General features: G+C 44.6%; 1 protein-coding gene across 2 annotated transcripts in view; it reads left to right on the top strand.

The window, feature by feature from the left end:
* LOC119963191 overlaps positions 1-16636 on the top strand; it is a 92420-nt gene extending 75784 nt beyond the window's left edge. For both annotated transcript variants that reach the window (XM_038791931.1, XM_038791930.1), the window contains 2 exons: positions 104-176; positions 15785-16636. In XM_038791931.1, coding sequence (XP_038647859.1) covers positions 104-176; positions 15785-15984 — 273 coding nt within the window. In that variant the 3' untranslated portion in view covers positions 15985-16636. The remainder of the gene's footprint in view (positions 1-103; positions 177-15784) is intronic.
* Positions 16637-21593: the final 4957 nt, after the last annotated feature.

Below are 21593 nucleotides of genomic sequence, written 5' to 3'. Positions count from 1 at the left end.
TCATTAGGAGAATATCGTATTTTTACACGGGCAGGTTTCCGATGTTTTGACTTCTGCTAGATTCTTGTTATTGAACTCAGTTCATTTCTGTTTTCATTACCAGGCACTGTCCAGATGTGTCAAGCCTCAGTACGTCACTTCAATCAGTCACTGGTTGCTGAAGGCTGGAAGGGAAGGTAAATCCATAATCAATTTGAAAGTACCATCATTGGATTATTTTATCTTAGCTATGTTTTGTGACTTTTCGCACATGTCACACGAGGGAGATATTAGGAAATTGGGTCCAAAAATGAGACCTCAAACGTAAGAGGCAATTTAGCGGTTAAACAGACTGAGGTGGAAAAAACCTGTTATCACAGAGTCAGAGGGATACGCCCACATTGGCCAAGTTACATTGTCCCAGTCAGACTTAAACTCGTTAGTAGGAATACACTGCATTCCCCAGATCCATTGTTCTTCGGGACACTGATGTCTTACCAGCTATTAGCCCATTATAGAGTTTGATGGCATCTTTGATTGTCAATGGGAAGTTAGTTGCACATCGATAGCATGACTGTTTTTTTGTATAAATGGGACTGGGCAATCAGACAGCCAAGATAATGATAATAGGTTCAAGTCTGGAAACTCCAGTGGAGAACCTATGTTTGAGTGATGGGTGGAGCACAGAGAGGGAGAGAGAACAGGAGCAGGCTTTGGAATTCAACCTAAAAGGTCATGAAAGTTGCTGCCAAGGCAGGCTTTGGAAAAAGGGTTCAGAACGAATGCCCCTACCAGAAGAGAAATTGCTTCGTAATGCAAGTCTTGCCTTTGTCTGCCTGTGAAAGTGGCATGATTGGAACAACTGTTGCTCCCGGATGAGTCGGAAGAAGGTGGAATGGGGATATATATGGTTGGTTGGGGGAACAGGGAGAGGTGCCAGTGGTGAGGATCAAGAAAAAACAGGAGGGGGGGTTGGGAGGGAATAGGCTGGGGATAGTGGTGTGAAGCAATGCATAGGGTGAATTCAACCTCTTCTTGCATGAAGAGGGGCTTGATTTAGTTCAAGATGGTGCATGGGGTAGATATGACCCAGGCAAGGATGAGTGGGTTCTTCCAAGGGGTGGCTGATGAGTCCGAGGGCCGGCGAATCATGTGCACATGTTTTGGGGTTGCGAGAAGCTGGAGAGTTATTGGGTAGCGGTGTTTGGGACGTGATCTAAAATTGTTGGGGTGGAGGTCAGGCCGGACCCAATAGTGGCAAGCTTTGGGGTATCAGAAATGCTGGAGCTGCTGGATGAGAAGGGGGCAGATGTTGTGGCCTTTGCCTTTCTAATTGCCCGGTGAAAGGACCTTGCTGAATTGGAGGTCGGATGTGCCATCAGGGGCGGCGGCCTGGCTGGGTGACTTGTATGACTTTCTCCAGTTGAAAAAGATCAAATTTTAGTTGAGGGGGTCAGCGGAGGGCTTCAAGACATGGTGGGGTTGTTCATGACAATGTTTGATGAACTATTCATCACGGAGGGTAAGAAGGAGGGGTATGAGGGTAAAGGGTGGAAAATTGTACAAACGGTGGATTGTGAGTTTGTGGAGTGTATTGTTGTTTATGTTACTGGTTGAAATAAATTACATTAAAAAAGTGGCATGTTCTGTTACAGTGTTGTTTAATGGGAACTTGTGTGTTAAGGTTAAGAAACCACATGTAATCTGTTGTTATTAGAGTTGAAGTTTAAAAGTTTAAATATTGTTTTCTTTTAATAAAGTTTGTTTATAAAATAACCACACCATATTTCTTATATTATCACTCCTGGAATGAATCAATCTCTCCAATCTTTAAGTCTTAAAACTTAAAACATTTATGGCTCTGGTCCAGAATCTTAACCACTGTGGAGAGCTGACTAGGCGTCCGTAACACACAAGATATTGAAAAACACAACAGACCCATAAATACCTCTCTACAGTCTTTTTTACATTTTCATAAGCTTAATAATATTGAAAAAAAGTGAGAGCTTATTGATAGTTATTAAGCAAGACTATTCTTTCAGGTCTTGGTCCAGGTTCAAATCAAATTCTCCCTGAGGATTGAGAACTTTCTTTTGATTTTAAGGCACATGTACAAAGTCAGTTAGAAACATACAAAATAGGAGCAGGACAAAGCCATGCGGCCCTTTCAGCCTGCTCCACCATTGATTATAATCATGGCTGATCATCCAATTCAATAGGCTGATCCCACCTTCCCCCATATCCTTTGAGTTTGGAGATTCTCAACTCCATTTCCTAGTTGAGTTAGGAATGCTGCACAAAAATAAAATTAACTTGTTATGAATTAGCACTAACATTGTACCCCAGAAAATCTACAAGGTGGCTACCATAAAAAGGGAAACAGTCTTTACAGTCAAGCGACCACACTGTGTATAAGCCTGGAAAATTAGTTTGCTTGGTTTTAAATAGTGAGCCATAATAGCAAGTCTACCATTGTCCACATTCAAAATGTTTAGCTCGGGTGATAACAATATGATAGGGAACTTGTATTCTGATTAATTTGTCTCTCCCTAACCATGGGCGGGATTCTCCCCTACTCGGCGTGACGGAGGGTGCCGGCGTAGGGGAGTGGCGCCAACCACTCAGGGGTCGCGCCTCCTCCAAAGGTGGGGAATTCTCCCCACCTTTGGGGGCCAGCCCCGCGCCGGAGCAGTTTGCACCGGTAGACTGGCGCAAACACCCGGCGCAGTCGGTAGCGGGGCTGGCCGAAAGGCTTTCGGCGGTCGGCGCATGCGCCGGCAGTGACGTCAGCGGCAGCTGGCCGCTGACCTCACTGCCGGCGCATGCGCGATGCGGGGTTCTCCTCCGCGTCCGCCATGGCGGAGGCCGTGGCGGCGCGGAAGGAGAAAGAGTGCCCCCACGGCACTGCCCCGCGGAGTGAGCGGGGGGCCCTGATCGCGGGCCAGGCTTCCGTGGGGGCACCCCCCCGGGTCCGATCGCCCCCCGCCCCCCCAGGACCCCGGGGGCCCGCTCGCGCCGCTGAGTCCGCCGTTTCTGAGGTGGTGTACACCTCGGCGGCGGGAGAAGGCCTCCCAGCGGCGGGACTTCGGCCCATCCGGGCCGGAGATTTAAAGGTGAGTTTTAAAAAAATGAAATCCCGCCGGCGCCAGCTGTTTTCACAGGCTGCCGGCGGGATTTGCACAACGCCGGTTTTTTACCGGCGGGAGAATTAGGAGACCTGCGGGAGCGGAAATCACGCCGCTTCCAGTTCCCGCCAATTCTCCGACCCTGCGTGGGGTCGGAGAATCCCGCCCCTAGCAACTCCGAGCATAGTTAATAGAACATAACTAAAATAAGAAATGTTAGAAATACTCAGCAAGCCAGGCAACATATGTGGAGAATGAAACATATTTAATGGTTCAAGTTGATGATCTTTCATCAGAAGTGAAAAATGTGAGCGATGTAACAGATTCGAAGCAAGTCGAACACTTGGAGGGAAAAAGGGGAAGATTTGTGCTGGGATAAAAGGCAGATTAGATTAAATGACAAAAGGGATGATAGTGCAAGCCAAAAGGGGGTAGTTATGGGGATAAGTAAAGAAAAGAAAGTTGGGTCTCCAGGAAGTGTCGACCTAAAAGCATTATCAGCGACTGCTCTCCAAAAAAAAGGATCTGTGGTTATAATCTGAAATGTTGAACTCAAGTGTTCAGTCCAGAAGTGCCCAATCGAAAGGTGAAGTGCCATTCCTCGTGATTCTGTCAGGCTTCATTGGAACCGTGTAGGTGACTGAGAACCAAGAGGTCAAAGTAGAAGTGGGGCAGAGAACTAAAATGGAAAGTGACTGGAAATGCAGGGTCATGTCTATGGGCTGAACAGAGGTATTCCAAATAGCAGTCATCCAATTTATCTTTGGTATCCCTAAGGGAGAGGAGACTGCATCGTGAACAGTAAATACAGGATATGAAATTTCTAAAAAGTGCAAGCAAATCACAGTTTAATCTTAGAGTTTCTGGCTCCCTGGACAGTGGTAATGGAGGAGGGTGAAAGAGCAGCAGGTGTTCCACTTTCTGTATATGCATGGGAAGGGGAGTGGGTACTGTGGTGTTCTTTGTGATTCTTATTATCAGGATGGATGCAATAGTGTCCAAAAGACCACAGAAGCTAAATTCAACAACCACTTACTCCTATAGCAAGCAATAATCTAATAATCTATAATCTACACTCCACTAACAATTGTCTTTACACTCTATTTATAACTGTTCTCTGCACTCCCTTGACCTCTTCAGCCCTCTCCCAGAGGCCTGTGAGTCAGTGCTTGATATAGTTCTGCATCTAGCTCCATCTAGTGTTCAATTATGATATTACATCAACCCATTATATTCTAGACATTCAACATGTAAAGGGTAGGCAGCACAAGTGGATAGCACTGTGGCTTCACAGCGCCAGGGTCCCAGGTTCGATTCCCCACTGGGTCACTGTCTGTGCGGAGTCTGCATGTTCTCCCTGTGTCTGCGTGAGTTTCCTCCAGGTGTTCCGGTTTCCTCCCACAGTCAAAAGACGTGCCGGTTAGGTGGATTGGCCATGGTAAATTGCCCTTAGTGACCAAAAAGGTTAGCAGGGGTTATTGAGTTACGGGAATAGGGTGAAAGTGAGGACTTAAGTGGGTCAGTGCAGACTCAATGGGCCAAATGGCCTCCTTCTGCACTGTATGTTCTATATTATGTTATCCTTCCTCATTCTTCCCACCAAGATGCATTCCCACCAAATCAGGGAAGAAGCAACGTTCCATTAAATTTCCCATTGATAAAAAATTCGATGGACTATTTATCAAACGACCTCTGACAGTAATGTGAAGCAATGGATGAGTCATTAACACAGTAAACTAGATGTCTACCATAGCTCAAATTGTTTTCTGCGAAATTAGTGCTAACTTTAGTGCTCAGAAATGTGATAATTCAGCACAGGAAAACTAACACACCAATTCACTGCGGCAAATGAATGCTTTACTCTCTCTTAACTCATCTAGCAGTGAACACAATTAACCATAGAATATTAAAATATTACATCACTGGCAGTACATTAGATGGTTTGTCATTTGTGGGAATAACTAATTTGTGCTCATGGCATAAACCACTTACCAGCACTTAGCAGCACACTTCCTGTATACTTACAAAGAACCATTTCAATGAATGGTCAATGATCACCCCAGGGTTCTTTACAACCTTTTGCTAATGGACACTCGTTCATTGTGTACACATTTCATTTTCTTGTTTCAATTGCATTTACTGTATCATGTTCGATTTTATCTTCTGCTATTTAAATAGTGCGTTTGCCGTAATTGGCCCCCCGATCCTTCCATACAGTCAACGTCCTTTATATTCATTACCTGGCCACATAACTTGTTGTCATCCGCAAATATTATAATTTTTTAAATTACAGTAGGTACTCTTATATTATTTCTGGATAGTGTGAACAACAGAGAATCTGGAACCATTCTTGTGGAATCTCCCGCCAGACACTGTCACCAGACAGTCTTTCCTACTTACCTCTGTCTCTTTCTGTTTCTAATTGTCAATCCAGTTTTCAATCCATTAATTTCATGTGGCTTAGGACATATTTATGACACATAACCACTTCAAGAATCTTCACATTTCCGATGCCATAGAAACTGTCCTCTTCACTTTGTGGGATGAATTCCACAGTAGCACGAACATATTAAAAGCAGCTGCTCATGTTTGACTCCAGACGAATGCAAGAACTGCTGTTTCAATCTCAATATTTGAAGTAGCGCAATTTTTGATCAGAGAACCAATAAGGTTTGGAATTTTAACCATTACAATATATTTCTGCTTACAAAATGACAATAACAATGATAAGAAGGAACTGTACTTTTGAAGAGGAATATTGTGGAACTGCCTGATTAATTTCATATTGACAGACTATAACTGAGCAAAAAATAATTATGGGGCAGATCTGCTGTCTTGCCACTGGTGCCTCCATTTACATCCCCGCCCAGAATAATTTATCAGAAACAGAGCCAAGGAACCTGGTAGCAGTTAATCCATTAAAACCTGGGATTCTGTTGCTACAGGAACAAGATGAGTCAGTGGGCTTTGTCTTATTTTGTGACATGTTTCTTGTGTGCTACTGTAACATGGGCAATAGTGAAATGGCTGACTATCCCAGGATCACCATGGAATGCAAAGATAATCTTGGGCTTCTCTTCTTTATTACAAACTAACTTCTTAAACTCCATTTTTTTGTTCCCTTCATCCTTGGCTCCAACACCAAATATGCGTCCCTCATGGACTTTTCTGTCACAAAGGTTAAAACCATCCATTCAGCTGCCCCTGCTGCTTCCCTCTTTCCCCCTAGTCTACCCAGCCAAACTTGTTCTAAAGTTCCCCTCTGCTAGAGCCACGAATTTGTATATTCTCTAATTTCATTCCTCCCTCCCCTCATGCTCTCTCCTATTCAACTTGTCCATGAGACCCAATACCACCAAACAGCTGATCACCCAGTCTTTTCCAGGTTAGTTGGTATTGTTAAAAGTTCTCTTTCCCCAAGTGCTGACACCCTCTCATTCAAGTCACCTCTCTCTTCCTCAAAGATACATACCCTTTACCCCTCTGTACTACCAAATCTCCAACCTTCCTTTCCTCTCCAAAATCCTTGAATGTGTTGTCACCATACCCCAAATCTGTGCTCAACTTTCCTGTAACACCTTTCGACCCCTGCCAGGGCATCAAAGCTGCTTTTATCTAAGTCACAAATGAAATTCTCTCTGACTGTCTTTGGCAATAATTCCTTCTCAACCATCCATCTGTGGCCTTTGACATGGTTAACCACTCCATTCTCCTCCAATGCCTCTCTTCCACCAATGGGTTGGGTAGGCCTACTATTGCCTGATTGATAGAACTCTACAGTGCAGAAGGCCATTCAGCCCATCGAGCCTGCACCAACTCTCCGAAAGAGCGCCCTACCCAGGCCGACGCCTCCACCCTATCCCTGTAACCCCACCTAACCTTTTGGTTACAGAGGGACATTAAGGAACAATTCAAATTGGCCAGTCCACCTAACCGGCACATCTTTGGACTGTGGGAGGAAACCGGAGCACCTGTTGGAAACCCACGCAGGCATGGGGAGAATATGCAAACTCCACACGGACAGTCACCCGAGGCCGGAATTGAACTCGGGTCCCTTACGCTTTTGAGGCAGCAGTGCTAGCCACTGTGCTACCATGGCACCAAATTCAGTTCTTGTCTATCCAGTGAAAGCCAGAGAACATAAGAACTAGGAGCAGGAGTAGGCCATCTGGCCCCTCTAGCCTGCTCCACCATTCAATGAGATCATGGCTGATCTTTTGTGGACTCAGCTCCACGTTCTCGCCTGAGCACTATAACCCTTTAATCCTTTATTCTTCAAAAAAAATTATCTATCTTTATCTTAAAAACATTTAATGAAGGAGCTTCAACTGCTTCGCTTTGGTTGAAAAAGTTCCTCCTAAAGTCAGTCCTAAATCTACTTCCCCTTATTTTGAGGCTATGCCCCCTAGTTCTGCTTTCACCCGCCAGTGGAAACAACCTGCCCGCATCTATCCTATCTATTCCCTTCATAATTTTATATTTTTCCAAAAGATCCCCCCGCATCCTTCTAAATTCCAATGAGTACAGTCCCAGTCTACTCAACCTCTCCTTGTAATCCAACCCCTTCAGCTCTGGGATTAACCTAATGAATCCCCTCTGCACACCCTCCAGCGCCAGTACGTCCTTTCACAGGTAAGGAGACCAAAACTGAACACAATACTCCAGGTGTGGCCTCACTAACACCTTATACATTTGCAGCATAACCTCCCTAGTCTTAAACTCCATCCCTCTAGCAATGAAGGACAAAATTCCATTTGCCTTCTTAATCACCTGTAAACCAACTTTTTGCGACTCGTGCACGAGCACACCAGGTCTCTCTGCACAGCATCATGTTTTAATATTTTATCATTTAAATAATAATCCCGTTTGCTGTTATTCCTACCAAAATGGATAACCTCATATTTGTCAACATTGTATTCCATCTGCCAGACCCTAGCCCATTCACTTAACTAATCCAAATCCCTCTGTAGACTTCCAGTATCCTCTGCACTTTTTGCTTTACCACTCATCTTAGTGTCGTCTGCAAACATGGATATATTGCACTTGGTCCCCAACTCCAAATCATCTCTGTAAATTGTGAACAATTGTAGGCCCAACACTGATCCCTGAGGGACACCACTAGCTACTGATTGCCAACCAGAGAAACACCCATTAATCCCCACTCTTTGCTTTCTATTAAGTAACCAATCCTCTATCCATGCTACTACTTTACCATTAATGCCATGCATCTTTATCTTATGCAGCAACCTTTTGTGTAGCACCTTGTCAAAAGCTTTCTGGAAATCCAGATATACCACATCCATTGGCTCCCCGTTATCTACCGCACTGGTAATGTCCTCAAAAAACTCCACTAAATTAGTTATGAACCCATGCTGCGTCTGCCTAATGGGACAATTTTCATCCAGATGCCTCGCTATTTCTTCCTTGATGATAGATTCCAGCATCTTCCCTACTACTGAAGTTAAGCTAATTGGCCTATAATTACCCACTTTCTGCCTACCTCCTTTTTCAAACAGCAGAATCAACTGCAATGATTCAAAACCAGCTTCTTCAGTGTTACCAGATTCCTAAACGACCCTCTTATGGACTGACCTGATTAATACTACACTCCTGTATGCTTCACCCAATGCTGGTGTCTATGTATTTACATTGTGTACCTTGGTGTTGCCCTATTATATATTTTATTTTATTTTCATGTACTAAATGATCTGTTTGAGCTGCTCACAGAAAAATACTTTTCACTGTACCTCGGTACACGTGACAATAAACAAATCCGATCCAATCCAATCCAATGGCCTCTTTTCCCACTCCTACGCTGGTACATCTGGAGTCACTTAAGAAATTATCCTTGGCTCCCTCCTATTTCTCATCTGCATGCTGCCCCTCATTGGTATCATTTGAAGCCACACTAGGTTCCACATATACACGAAGGATCCAACTCTACCTCATCATTACCTCTGAAAATAAACATGCAAGTGAGCAATTGAGAAGGCATATGGTATGTTGGCCTTTATTACAAGAGGATTTGAGTATATACCTTACTGCAATTATGTAGAGCTTCGGTGAGACTACACGTGGAGTACTTGGTGCAGTTTTGGTCTCCGTATTTAAGGAAAGATATACTTGCCATACAGGGAGTGCAATAAAAGTTCATCAACTAATTCCTGGGGTGGAAGGACTGTCCTATAAGGAAAGCTTAAATAGACTGGACTTTTATTCTCTGGAATTTAGAAGAACGAAAGATGATCTCATTCAAACATACAAAATTCTTACAGGGCTTGACAGGTTAGATCCAGGAAGGGTGTTTCCCTTGGCTGGGGTGGGGTGGGGGAGTGAGGACGTGTCTAGAACCAGTGCACACAGTCTCAGAATAAGGGGCAGGTTATTTAGATGAGGCAGAATTTGTTCACTAAGGAGGTGCTGAATCTTTGAAATTCTCTGCCCAGGAGGGCTGTGGAGACTCAGATGTTAAGTATGTTCAAGATTGAGATTGATAGATTTCTGCATATCAAACATCAAGGGATAGGGATAGTGCAGGATAATGATTGCGAGATAGAAGATCAGGCATGATCTCATTGAATGATGGAATGGGCTCAAAGGGCTGACTGGCCGATTCTTGCACCTATTTCCTATGTTCTTTGTTCTCCCTTGACCATTGCACTGTCTCTAATTTGCCATACTACCTGTCCAGAATCCGATTCTTTGTTTTAATTAAGGGTCAATTTAGCGTGGCCAATCCACCTAGCTTGCAAATTTTGGGGATGTGGGGGCGAAACCCATGCAAACATGGGGAGAATGTGCAAACTCCACACGGACAGTGACCCAGAGCCGGGATTGAACCTGGGACCTCGGCGCCGTGAGGCCACAGTGCTAACCCACTGCGCCACCGTGCTGCCCTCAGAATCCGATTCTGAGGAATCTGAAACCATGTCTTTCATCCGAGCTACAAACTACATCCCCAAGGCAGTAACTGCATCATCCTCCCTGGCCACTTTCTGAGGACAAACAAGAATGTCCTCAACCTTGACATTCTATTTGACTTTGAGATGAGGCTCTGAACCCATATGCGTTCCATCACCAAGGCTTCCAATTTTTAAAAAACTCTTTGGTAGGATATTGGCATTTCTGGCAATGTCAGCATTTATTGGCCATCTCTAACTGTCTTTGAAAAGGTGATGTGAGCAACCCCTACTTGAACCGCTAAAATCAGGAGCTTAATGGAATACTCTCCACTTGCCTGGATGAGTGTAGCTCAAACAACACTCAGGAAGCTCAACACCATCCAGGAAAAAGCAGTCTGCTTGATTGACACTCCTTCAACAAGTGCTGAGACACCAACAGTATAACCATATAACTATCATCTATCGTTTTCCCTTTCAACTTTTGACTTAACCAGTGGAAGAATTCCTCTATCTTTTTCTTTACTTCTAATGGCGGCATGTAGGGAGAAGTCACCCAGTTTCTGGGGGTATTTATGCCTAAAATCCCACTGATTGATGGTATAAGGTGCCCACAGTAGGGAAATGCCCAGAAGGACCAGGGCAAAGTAGGTTGAATATAAGTTCCATGACAGAATCTGAGACTTTTCAGGGCTCTTTGGTGCTGCTGCGACTCCGGCCATTCCACTAATGGCCGAATACTTGCCGGCGCCTTGGTGGTGGAATTCGAGAAGCAATGGTGGGTTGTGTCTGGTTGTGGGTTGGGATGCCCATAAGCCATTCTGTCAGTGTTAAAAAAGATCAAAGAGACGGTAAAAGCGCATGGCACAATGATAAAGGGTGTGGAGGTGGGTCTCTCGAAGCACAGTGACCAGATTGCCTCTCAGGAAGTTGAGATGTCCCTGATGGCTGGTGTAAATAAGGCACTGAGGGCCAAGTTGGAGAACCATTCTAGGAGTCAGAATATTTGAGTCGAGGGGTTGCCAGATGGAATGGAAGGTTGGCTCCAGTGTGGAGTCAACCAACTGTTGCCTAGCCGCCCTCTCCTTCCTATCCTTGCACGCCTTGTATGCAATAATTTCCCCCCTTATCACGCCTTAATGCCTCCCCGAATGGGAAACCTCCCCAATTTGGTTGCTGGTAACTTATCAGTTGATGGCTGGTGGCATCAGTTCGTAGACTGCTTTATCGGTGAGGAGGGCCATGTCCAGCCTCCATGGGGTGGCGGGGGGGGGGGGGGGGGGGGGGGGGGGGGGGGGCCCGCGTTATGCCCAGCCCACCATTTACAACCTCACACCCACGTATTGTGGATATTACTATTGCGGAGTCTGCTCCCTCTATCCTTGGAAGCACCGCTTTCCCCACAACGAAGAAGTCGACCCTGTGGACCTGGGAGTAGGAGAACTCCTTTTCCATTTGTTGTGTGAACCTCCAGGGGTCCACTGTGCCCATCTGTTCCATGAAGGCGTTCAACTCTCTCACCTTGTTTGATAGTTTTCCTGATTTCCGTTTGTGGGTCCTGTGAGCAGTTAAAGTCTCCCCCCAACATAATGAGTCGGTGGAAGTCTATGTCGGTCATTTCTGTCATGTTTTCTTTATGAATTCTGCATCGTCCCAGTTTGGACGTCCACGTTTACGAGGACCACTGGTCCCCCTTCCAGGTCACCACTAACCCCTGTCTGCATCAACGGGGCCCGAGGTGGAGATGGTTAGCAGTTTCAAATTCCTAGGGGTGCACATCTCCAAAAAATCTGTCCTGGTCCACCTATGTCGAAGCTACCACGAAGAAAGCACAACAATGCCTATTCTTCCTCAGGAAACTGGAGAAATTCGGCATGTCCACATTAACTCTTACCAACTGTTACAGATGCACCATAGAAAGTATCCTATCTGACTGCTCGGCCCAGGACCGCAAGAAACTTCACAGCGTCGTGAACACAGCCCAGTCTATCACATAAACCTGCCTCCCATCCATTAACTCCATCTACAGCTCCCGCTGCCTGGGGAAAGCGGGCAGCATAATCAAAGACTCGTCCCCCCCCCCCCCCCCCCAGCTTACTCACTCTTCCAACTTCTTCCATCGGGCAGGAAATACAGAAGTCTGAGAACACACACAAACAGACTCGAAAACAACTTCTTCCCCACTGTCGCCAGACGCCCAAATGATCCTCTTGTGGACTGACCTCATTAACACTACACCCCTGTATGCTTCATCCAATGCCAGTGCTTATGTTATTACATTGTATACCTTGTGTTGCCCTATTTTGTATTTTCTTTTATTCCCTTTTCTTTCCATGTACTTAATGATCTGTTGAGCTGCTCGCAGAAAAATACTTTTCACTGTACCTCGGTACACGTGACAATAAACAAATCCAATCCAATCCAATCCATGACATACCGTCCCCTTGGATCCATAGCTGTTTTTGTCACCATGAAAACTGTCCACTTATTGAGAAGTATGGCCACTCCATCTAGCCCTCACCCTGTAGCACAATTGGTAAGTCTATCCCACCCAGCTCTTTCTTAACCTCAGTCGGTCCTTTCTCTCAGGTGCGTCTCTTGGAGGTAGATAACATCAGCCCTCAGACTTCTCAGGTGTGCAAAGACTTTAGATTTTTTTCACTGGGCTGTTACGTCCTCTGACATTCCAGGTAACAATCCTAATGGGGGATTTCTGTCGCCCCACTCCTCCGGGGTCAACTATACTTACCTTGTAGATGTGCCCCTACACTCCAGGGTTTCCCCTTGTTTGAGAGCCATCCAAGATGGCTGTTGTCGCTATACTCACCATGTGACTGTGCCCCTGCACTCCGGGATTTCCCTTTGGCCACGGGCACTTTAAGATGGCCATTGTTGCCATATTCACCATGTGGATGTGCCTCTGCATTCCGGCGCTTCCCTTTGTTTGGGGACCATCCAAGATGGCTGTTGTCGCTATATTCACCATGTGGCTGTGCCCCTGCGCTCCGGAGTTTCCCTTTGTCCAGGGGCTGTTCAAGATGGCCATCCTTGCCATATCCACCATGTGGATGTGCCCCTGCACTCCGGGGTTTCCCTTTGCTTGGGGGCCATCCAAGACGGCCGTTTTTACTGCTCTTGTTTATGCTGTCGCCATATGTGACCTGTCATAGTCAGTCTTCTCCTCAATCTTAAAGAAATATAAGGATCTGGCAGAGTGCAGGTTGTAACGCCCTATTTTGTAACTGAATGCAGATGCGAAGTTGTTGGCAAAGGTCCTGGCCATGAGCCTAGACCCTGCCTCCCAGGTGTTATATTGGAGGAGCAGATGGGGTTTATTAAGGGTAGGCAGGGACGGAGCATAGCATAACATTGTTTGCGGATGATTTATTGTTGTATGTGGCAGATCTTCTCGCCAGTGGAGAGGAGATAAGGAAGCTGCTCGGGTGGCTCCTTCTCTGAGTATAAATTGAACTTGGGCAAAAGGGAATTCCTTCTGGTGAATCACCCAGGAAGAGCAGCCGATCCGAGGAGGTTGCCCTTTTGCCTGGCCAGGTCCAACTTCTGTTATCTGGGAATCTGGGTGGCCCACTACTGGGCCTCGCTCCATAAACTGAACTTTGGAGTTTTGGGCAAAGCGGTGAAGGCTGACCTGAGGAGGTGGGAAAGTTTCCTGCTGACCTTGGAGGGTAGGGTTCAGTCTGTAAAAATGAATATCCTCGCAAGGATTTTATTTTTGCTTCAGTGCTTTCCAATTTTCCACCCAAAATCTTTCTTTGTGAAAGTCAGTAAAATGTTAACTTTGATTTGGGCAGCTAAGACCCCACGAATCCATAGAGAGCTTTTGCAGTCAGGGGCCTGGCTTTGCCCAATCTATTATTTTATTATTGGGTGGCAAATATTGAGAGGGTGCAGGGGTGGTACAGGGGATGGAGTTTGTGTTGGGGCAAATGGAGGGAGGCGCCTGCAGAGACTCCAGTTTAAGAGCTTTGGTTACGGCTCCTCTTCCATTCTCCTCAGCTAAATGAACTTCCAGTCCGGTGACCACCTTGAGAATATGGAGGCAGTTTAGATAGCATTTTAAACTGGGTGCTTAAGTTATGTCATTGTTGGTCCCAATCTGTGAGAAACCGGCAGCCTTAGACTCGGTGTTTGGGACATGGAGGGAGGAGGGATTGGAGTGGTTTGGAGATTTATTTACAGGTGGGAATTTCGCTGATTTTGAGGAGTAGGTGGACAAGTACCGAACTCACGAGAGCTAACCTCTTTGGGTATTATCAGGTACGAGCCTAGGGCAGCATGGTGGCTCAGTGGTTACACTGCTGCCTCACGGAGACGAGGTCCCAGGTTCGATCCTGAGTCTGGGTCACTGTCCGTGTGGAGTTTGCACATTCTCCCCGTGTTTGCATTGGTTTATTTCCCACAACCCAAAGATGTGCAGGATAGGTGGATTGGCCTCACTAAATTGCCCTTTCATTGGAAAAAATGAATTGGGTACTCTAAATTATAAAAAACGAATCAGGTACGCGCCTTTGTATACAAGGAGATTTCTTCCTTCCCCTTGGCGCCTCCGGCCTTGTTGATGGATAGGGTTCTTTCTGTGGTGGATGTAGGAGAAGAGAGGATGTCAGACATTTATAGTTGGCTCGTGTCGATGGAGAAGGTTTCACTGGATGAGGTTAAGAGGAAGTGGGATGGGGAGCTGGGCCAGGTGTTTGATGGGAAAGGTGTGGAGCAAGGTTCTACACAGAGACAGCTCCACCTCCTTGTGCGCAAGGCTCAGCCTGATTCAATTTAAAGTGGTTCCTAGAGTACACCTGACCAGGGCATGGATGAGTGGGTTCTTCTCGCAAGTAGATTCTAGGTGCGAGGGGTGTCCTAGGGCTCCAACCTAACTCCGAGAATTCCCGACTCTGTCGTATTGGCGCGGCCACTCGGCCCATCCGGGCTGGAGAATTGGCGGCCCCGGCGATTCCAGCAGCCCGCAGCCGGCGCCTCGCCAAACGCACTTGCACAAATGCCGCCAATTCTCCGCACCTCGGAGAATCACGCACCGGCGACGGGGCATTGTGGTGCGGTTGCGGCAATTCTCCGGCCCGGCGCGGGGCTCAGTATATCCCGAGAGAGTCGACAGAGGGGCTCTATCTGAAGTGGCAGTCGTTATTTGTCCTCTTCAGGGAGCTGGTCACCGTCAGATGTTTGGGGGGGGGGGGGGGGGGGGGGGGGGGATTGTTTTTTTGTTCTTTTAAGGTTTGATTTTGGGGGGGTGGGGGAGGGGGTGGGGATTGGAACATTGTAATAGCTGTTGAATATGGTTGTGATGGTGCTATATTTGAAAAACTTTTCTTAATAAAAATACATTTTTTAAATAAATAAATACAAGCTGTTCACTCTGTTTGAGATTGTTTCCATTTCAAACAAAATTGTTGCATGGATTGTTGATTGGCTGTCGTCCATTTTGCATTAGCAAGCAATGCGTTTTTATATTTCTTAATCCGGTTGGGCTTTTAGAAGAGTTTTAAGTAGCTACATGATAATATTATAGTAGCTCAGAATAGAAGGATACATATTATTATATCATCAGTTTAATATTAGGTATCACTATGTACTAGGACCAACTTGTTCAAAATGGTGCGGCCATTTTACCAGAAGACTCAAAGATTGATATTTTAAAGTGATACTCACTTAAATGTTTTGTGACTTACTAAACGTATCTCAGGTCAATGTAATGGATGAATTCATATTTCCTTAAATCTTATCTGAAGCTTTTTTTTTCATTTTCAGAATCCATGGCAGTGGAACGGCTACTGAGAACGCTCTCTAGTAATCCAGGATATGTGCAAATTAAAGGTCCTTGTTTCCAGCTTACTAAAAGTGCCTGTGCGGGGAAGATGACCCCCAAACCATATGTCTATGATTATCAAATTCACCCAGAGTGGGTGACCCAGCCCTGGCACACACAGTACAGACAAAGTAAAACATGAACCTTGCACCTTAGCATAAACCTTGATGCTGTAAGGAACTAAGGTTATGTTCAAGACATTTTGGGGGGAAAAATTACCAATAATCGTTAGATTTTTAAAGATTTTCTTTATTATTTTTAATGATTTTTTTACAAATCTGTTTGGTTAAACAGTGATTGTTGATGGGAAACAATAAACTAGTTTGATATTATAGAGCTGAGCAGCATGCAGAAAGATGAGTTAGCATTAGTTTATAGACCATAAATGCAGGAGACACAGAGTAGGGAAATTGGGCGATTTGTATAATTGGCTATTTGTGACTAGTAGGAAAGCAGCAAGATGGCGCCAGAGCGTGGCAACTCTCTGCGAGCTCTCCCTACCGGATTTTCTTTTATCGTTCTAATCTTTTCAAATTTAATTCTAAGACTAACATTATTACTAACCTCTCTCTTTTCCCTATTATGTATTTTTTTAAAGTTTTCTTTTCATGTATTTAATGATCTGTTGAGCTGCTCACTGAAAAATACTTTTCACTGTACCTCGGTACACCTGACAATAAACAAAAATCCAAATCCAACTGTCCACTATATTCATTAACAACTTACATAACAAGATAAAAAGAAGCAAATGCAAATTTGCCGATAACAAAGATAGGCAAAATTGTAAGTATTGTAGGTAGAACCATAGAATTCCTACAGTGCAGAAGGAGGCCATTGGGCCTATTGAGTCTGCACTAATCTTCAGAAAGAGCACCCTACCTAGGCCCACTCCCCCATTACCCTATCCCCTAACCCCACCTAACCAACACACCCCTGGACACGAAGGGGCAATTTAGCATGGCCAATCCATCTAACCTGCACATCTTTGGACTGTGGGAGGAAACCCACGCAAACAGGGGAAGAAAGTGCAGACTGCATACAGAGGTGTAAAATTATAAAGAGATATCAATAGATTAAGTGAATGAGCAAAATTGTAGCAACTGGATTGAAATGTAGGAAAATGGGAGATCAACTTTAGACCTAAAAGGATAGAACAGGATATTTACTAAATGGGGAAAAGCTAGAAACAGTTGAATTCTAAATTAAAATCTCATGAACAGCCACATGAATAATCAATAAAGCTAATGGAATTCTAGCCTTTATATCTGGTGCACTAGGATACAAGATGGTGGAAGTCATGCTTAACCTATACTAAGCCCTGATTAGACCAAACCTAAGGTACTGTTGAGCACACCTTAGGAATGATAAATTGGCATTGGAGAGAGTTGAGTATTGATTTACTGGTTTGATACCTAGACTCCAAGGATCAAGCTACAAGGAAAAATTACACAAAAAAGGGTTGTATTTCTTGGAATTTACAAGGTTAAGGGGTGATTTGATTGAATTTTTAAAAATATTTAAGGGGAACATATATGGTAGGTTTGAAATAAATTATTTCCACAAATGTTTGGGAGAACTCGGGGGCATGGTCTTAAAAAATGGCAATTGATACCAGATCAATTGTTAATTCTGAAACATATTGATAAATATTTGCTATCCATATGTATTAAGGGATTTGGGGCAAGGTTGGGTATATTGAGTTAGGTTTCAGGTCAGCCAAGACCTCACTGAATGGCAGAACAGGCTAGGTGGGCTAAACGGCTTACTCCTGTTCCTACTCCTGTTTTTATGATTACAGATATCACCATTAATCCAGTAATTTAGGTCATTCATGACATGAATAATATTAGGAAGTATTTGGTAGGTTAAAAAATTATTTATTAAAATATAAAACCATTAGCCCACTTGCCAACTAGCCAGCACTCTCCTCTTCTGCAGTATAAATTGTTGTTCCCTTTACTGTTGGTTTATCTTGCATAGCTGTTTTGATAGTATGTCTCTTTTTTCAGCAATACTCAAGTTCTATACAACCAAACGATCATTTAAAACCATTAGGATTTAAAAGATGTATTAAAAGATATACTGAAGGTAATTGTCACTGTGTTTGGGGGGGAAAAGGACCTGGAACAATCATGGATGAAAATGAAGCAACACAATTTATTCTGACATGATTGACGTCATCATGATGGAAGTTATATCATTAGACACATGCTTATAATCAATTAACAATTGTTTACTGGTCACTTTCCGTGCATAATGCTGCTTAGTTGCAATATGAACCTATGAACAGTTACAGACAGTAAAATATCCTCTGGTACACCCAGCTTGTACTACACAATTGTGATAACATTGACTCGAAATATCCAAAAATTGCACAAGAGTGTTGGAGGCAAGAAAAACCGAAATTCGCCAGTTTCACAGATGCCTTTTCTTGCCTGATTAAACAGCACTCTCTGCAATTTCAAAGTGCAGACGAGGATCAGGTAAGGAGGGACGGCATGGTCGCACAGTGGTTCGCACTGCTGTCTCAGCACCAGAGCTCAGGGATCGATTCCAACCATTTACACATTCTCCCCCGTGTCTGTGTGGGTTTCTTCCGGCTGTCTAGTTTCCTCCCACAGTCCAGAGATGTGTACATTAGGTGAATTGGTCACCCTAAATTGCCCCTTAGTGTTCAACAGTCAGGTGAGGTCACCGGGATAGCATGGGGGATTGGGCCTCGGTAGGGTGCTCTTTTAGAGGGTCGATGCGAACCCGATGGGCCGAATGGCCTCCTTCTGTATTGTAGGGATTCTATGGACACACAGCCAGCTGGAGGGGCGGGCCAAAGGGAGCCAGCAATTCCGGGAATCTGAGATTGGGTGCCGTTTTTAAAGGGAGCTCCAATTGCGATGTTTAATTGAAGGAGATCCCACGTGGTGGATAAGCGGAACAGCCCCCACTTCCCCAACAGGCAGAAGGTGACCCTCCCCATGGATAGGGGGAATTCCCCCCCACACATGCAGTAGGGAATTCCCCCCCCCCCCCCCCCATGGAGGGGGGTAACCCTCTCTATCCGTACCCCTGCCAGTATCTCAACCCCCTGGGCTACAGGCCCCTCCATGTCCCCAGTGTTGCCAATTAATAATGATGCTCTTTAGAGTCGCCAGAAATCAAATAATACCACCCCAAGGCTTTACCGGATACCGATCAAAGGACCACACAACCAGTTAGTCAGTTCAAGCTCAAAGGTGGTTTATTTACACACAAGGATTACTTCGACATGCAACACAAAACACTACAATTTAAACTACACCTAACAACTACAATAACCTATACTTAACTTCAGGGCAACCGGCTCTACGCAGATGGACAAGGCCTTTGTCCTGATCTTGCGCGGCTGGGTGGAAGAAGTGGCTCTGTTTCTGCTGGGCTCACCCGTCTGGTAGCGATCGTTGGTCTTGAACTTGTCTGTCTGGTCGTTATGCTGCACTTGGGTTGGCATAGGCCGGATCCAAGAGAGACCGAGCACATGGCTTTGCCTCTTCTTATCCCTCTGGGATTTCACGCTCTTTGAGGCGGTCCTGGGACCCAATAATTCGACAGGCTTCGATCACTGCCTTCGATTTTAACCAATAAAGGGGTGGGTACCTTGATGGCTGAGCATGTCCTTAGCGGTCATTGACCTTGGCTGTTTGGGCTCCCAGAGTAAAGGGAGTGGCAACGATTAGTCTGTATCTGTATCGGTTACCTGAGCACAGTTCTTTTGTTCTGGGGAAATGGGCCATTAGAATGCAAACGAGCGGGGGTTTCGATCGCGTCTATCTATCTGGGTTGCAAATACACACACAAGCACTGAGTCTGTCTGAGTCCTGGGTTGGCCATAATTCCCCTGGTCCTTTGCAGGTGGTGATCTGAGATGGCTACACCAGTGAGGTCATCATGACTGGTTTTCATTTTTGAAAACAAGCAGTGTTTCACACCAGTGTGATGTCAAGCCCTAACGCTGTCAGCAGATGCTATGGCATCAAGCCTGGTAATTAGATGTTAATGCATTAGAATCTATGGAAATTAGGTTCACACTCTTCCTGGGTGTGAACCTAATTACATCAATAGCGGGGCAGATCTCAAATTGAGATCTCACCTGCACAAATCCTGTTTTTGGCCACTCTTGAGATTTAGCACCTATTACCGCACTTGAGCCTGTGGTCAATAGGGCTGGATGATTCCGTCCTCTGTTTCTCTCCACAGATGCTGCCAGTTTTCTTAAATTTTCCAGCATTTTTATTTTTATTTGAGATGCTCTCTGACACATGCCAGAAACATGCCCAGCTGTCACGTGAAGGAATAAGAATGGAAATTCTTAGCATCGGTCTGAGGAGTTACTAAGAGTAACAGTTGCTCCAAATGTTAATTTAATTATTTTTGCTCTGTGAATTTTAAAGAAGGCATCTTGCCATCAGAATCAGTTTTCAGGAAGCAGGTGTAATCTCCTATCTAGGTCACTTAATTTTCGAACATTTATTTATTTAGTTTTATAAATTGAGAGTACCCAATTATTTTTTTCCAATTAAGGGGCAATTTAGCATGGCAAATCCACCTACCCTGCACATCTTTGGGTTGTGGGGGCGAAACGCCCAAAGACACAGGGAGAATGTGTAAACGCCACACGGACAGTGACCTAGAGCCGGGATTGAACCTGGGACCTCGGTGCCGTGAGGCAGCAGTGCTGCCCTAATTTTGGAACATTTATAATGAACTGCTGAGCTGGGTTACTCAATCGGAATGTATGCGTAAATTCAATAAACATTTATAGGCACACAGTTATTGATCTTGCCTTGCTTCAGCATTGGCTGTCAATTTAGCTCCTGTAGTTTAAATTTACCTTACAAGACAATGCCCAGCACCATTATCAATGTACACTTTTAAAATAAAAATCAACTGAAATAGAGAACAAAAATCTGTTAATGTCACTCATAGTTCTTCAAAATGTATTTTTTAAAGATTTGTTAATAAGACGCCTTTCATGAGTTAAGAGCTGATGCAAATTGCAAAGGGATTAAAGTACCAAATATGAATTCATTAATATCCTGCAAAATAAAACATATCCTAGCCCCATGACCGAAGGGCCCAGTCACGACAGGATGGTGCAGTTTCTGATAGTTACACCATAAGCATGATGGGCCAAGATTTATGGTCTCGAATGGAGGCATCACAATGCAAAGTCGTAAAAGAATTTGCAGGTCATCATTTCTCCTTTATTGAGCACTTACAATCAGTGTGAAGCTATTATCAACAAAGCTGATTGGATCACAAGATACTTATGGATGAAGTCATCCATCTGGAGTAATCCTACATGCCACTCACTGTCACCTCCAGTTATTTCTCAAATTATTTCAGGGTTTTCACCTCCATTGCTCTGCTCGGAAATCCATTCCAAGCGCTGATCACTGTGAGAACAACCTCTTGGTATCTGCCTGAAAGTTACATTTTAGTTGAGGCCAGTGTCCGATTTCTATTGTTATTTTGAAATCATTCAGATTTCTATTTGCTTTTTGATATAAATATAAACTCACCTTGTGCAGTGCTTCCTTTCCATGCAGAAAAATCCAAGTCTCCCAGTCTTTTCTCATAACACAAGATCCCAACACTATGGATTAACCTCGTGGCTCTTGACTGCACTATTTCCATTGTTTGAATAACTGTTGCTTCTTGGTGAGCAAAACAAGTTATAAGTGGGGCCCAAGTCATTTAGATAAATTAGAAAAAAAT

The sequence above is a fragment of the Scyliorhinus canicula genome, chromosome 3, assembly GCF_902713615.1.
Source record: "Scyliorhinus canicula chromosome 3, sScyCan1.1, whole genome shotgun sequence".
NCBI lineage: Eukaryota > Metazoa > Chordata > Chondrichthyes > Carcharhiniformes > Scyliorhinidae > Scyliorhinus > Scyliorhinus canicula.
The sequence above is the reverse complement of the archived record's forward strand: the minus strand, read 5'-3'. Positions and strand labels throughout refer to the sequence as shown.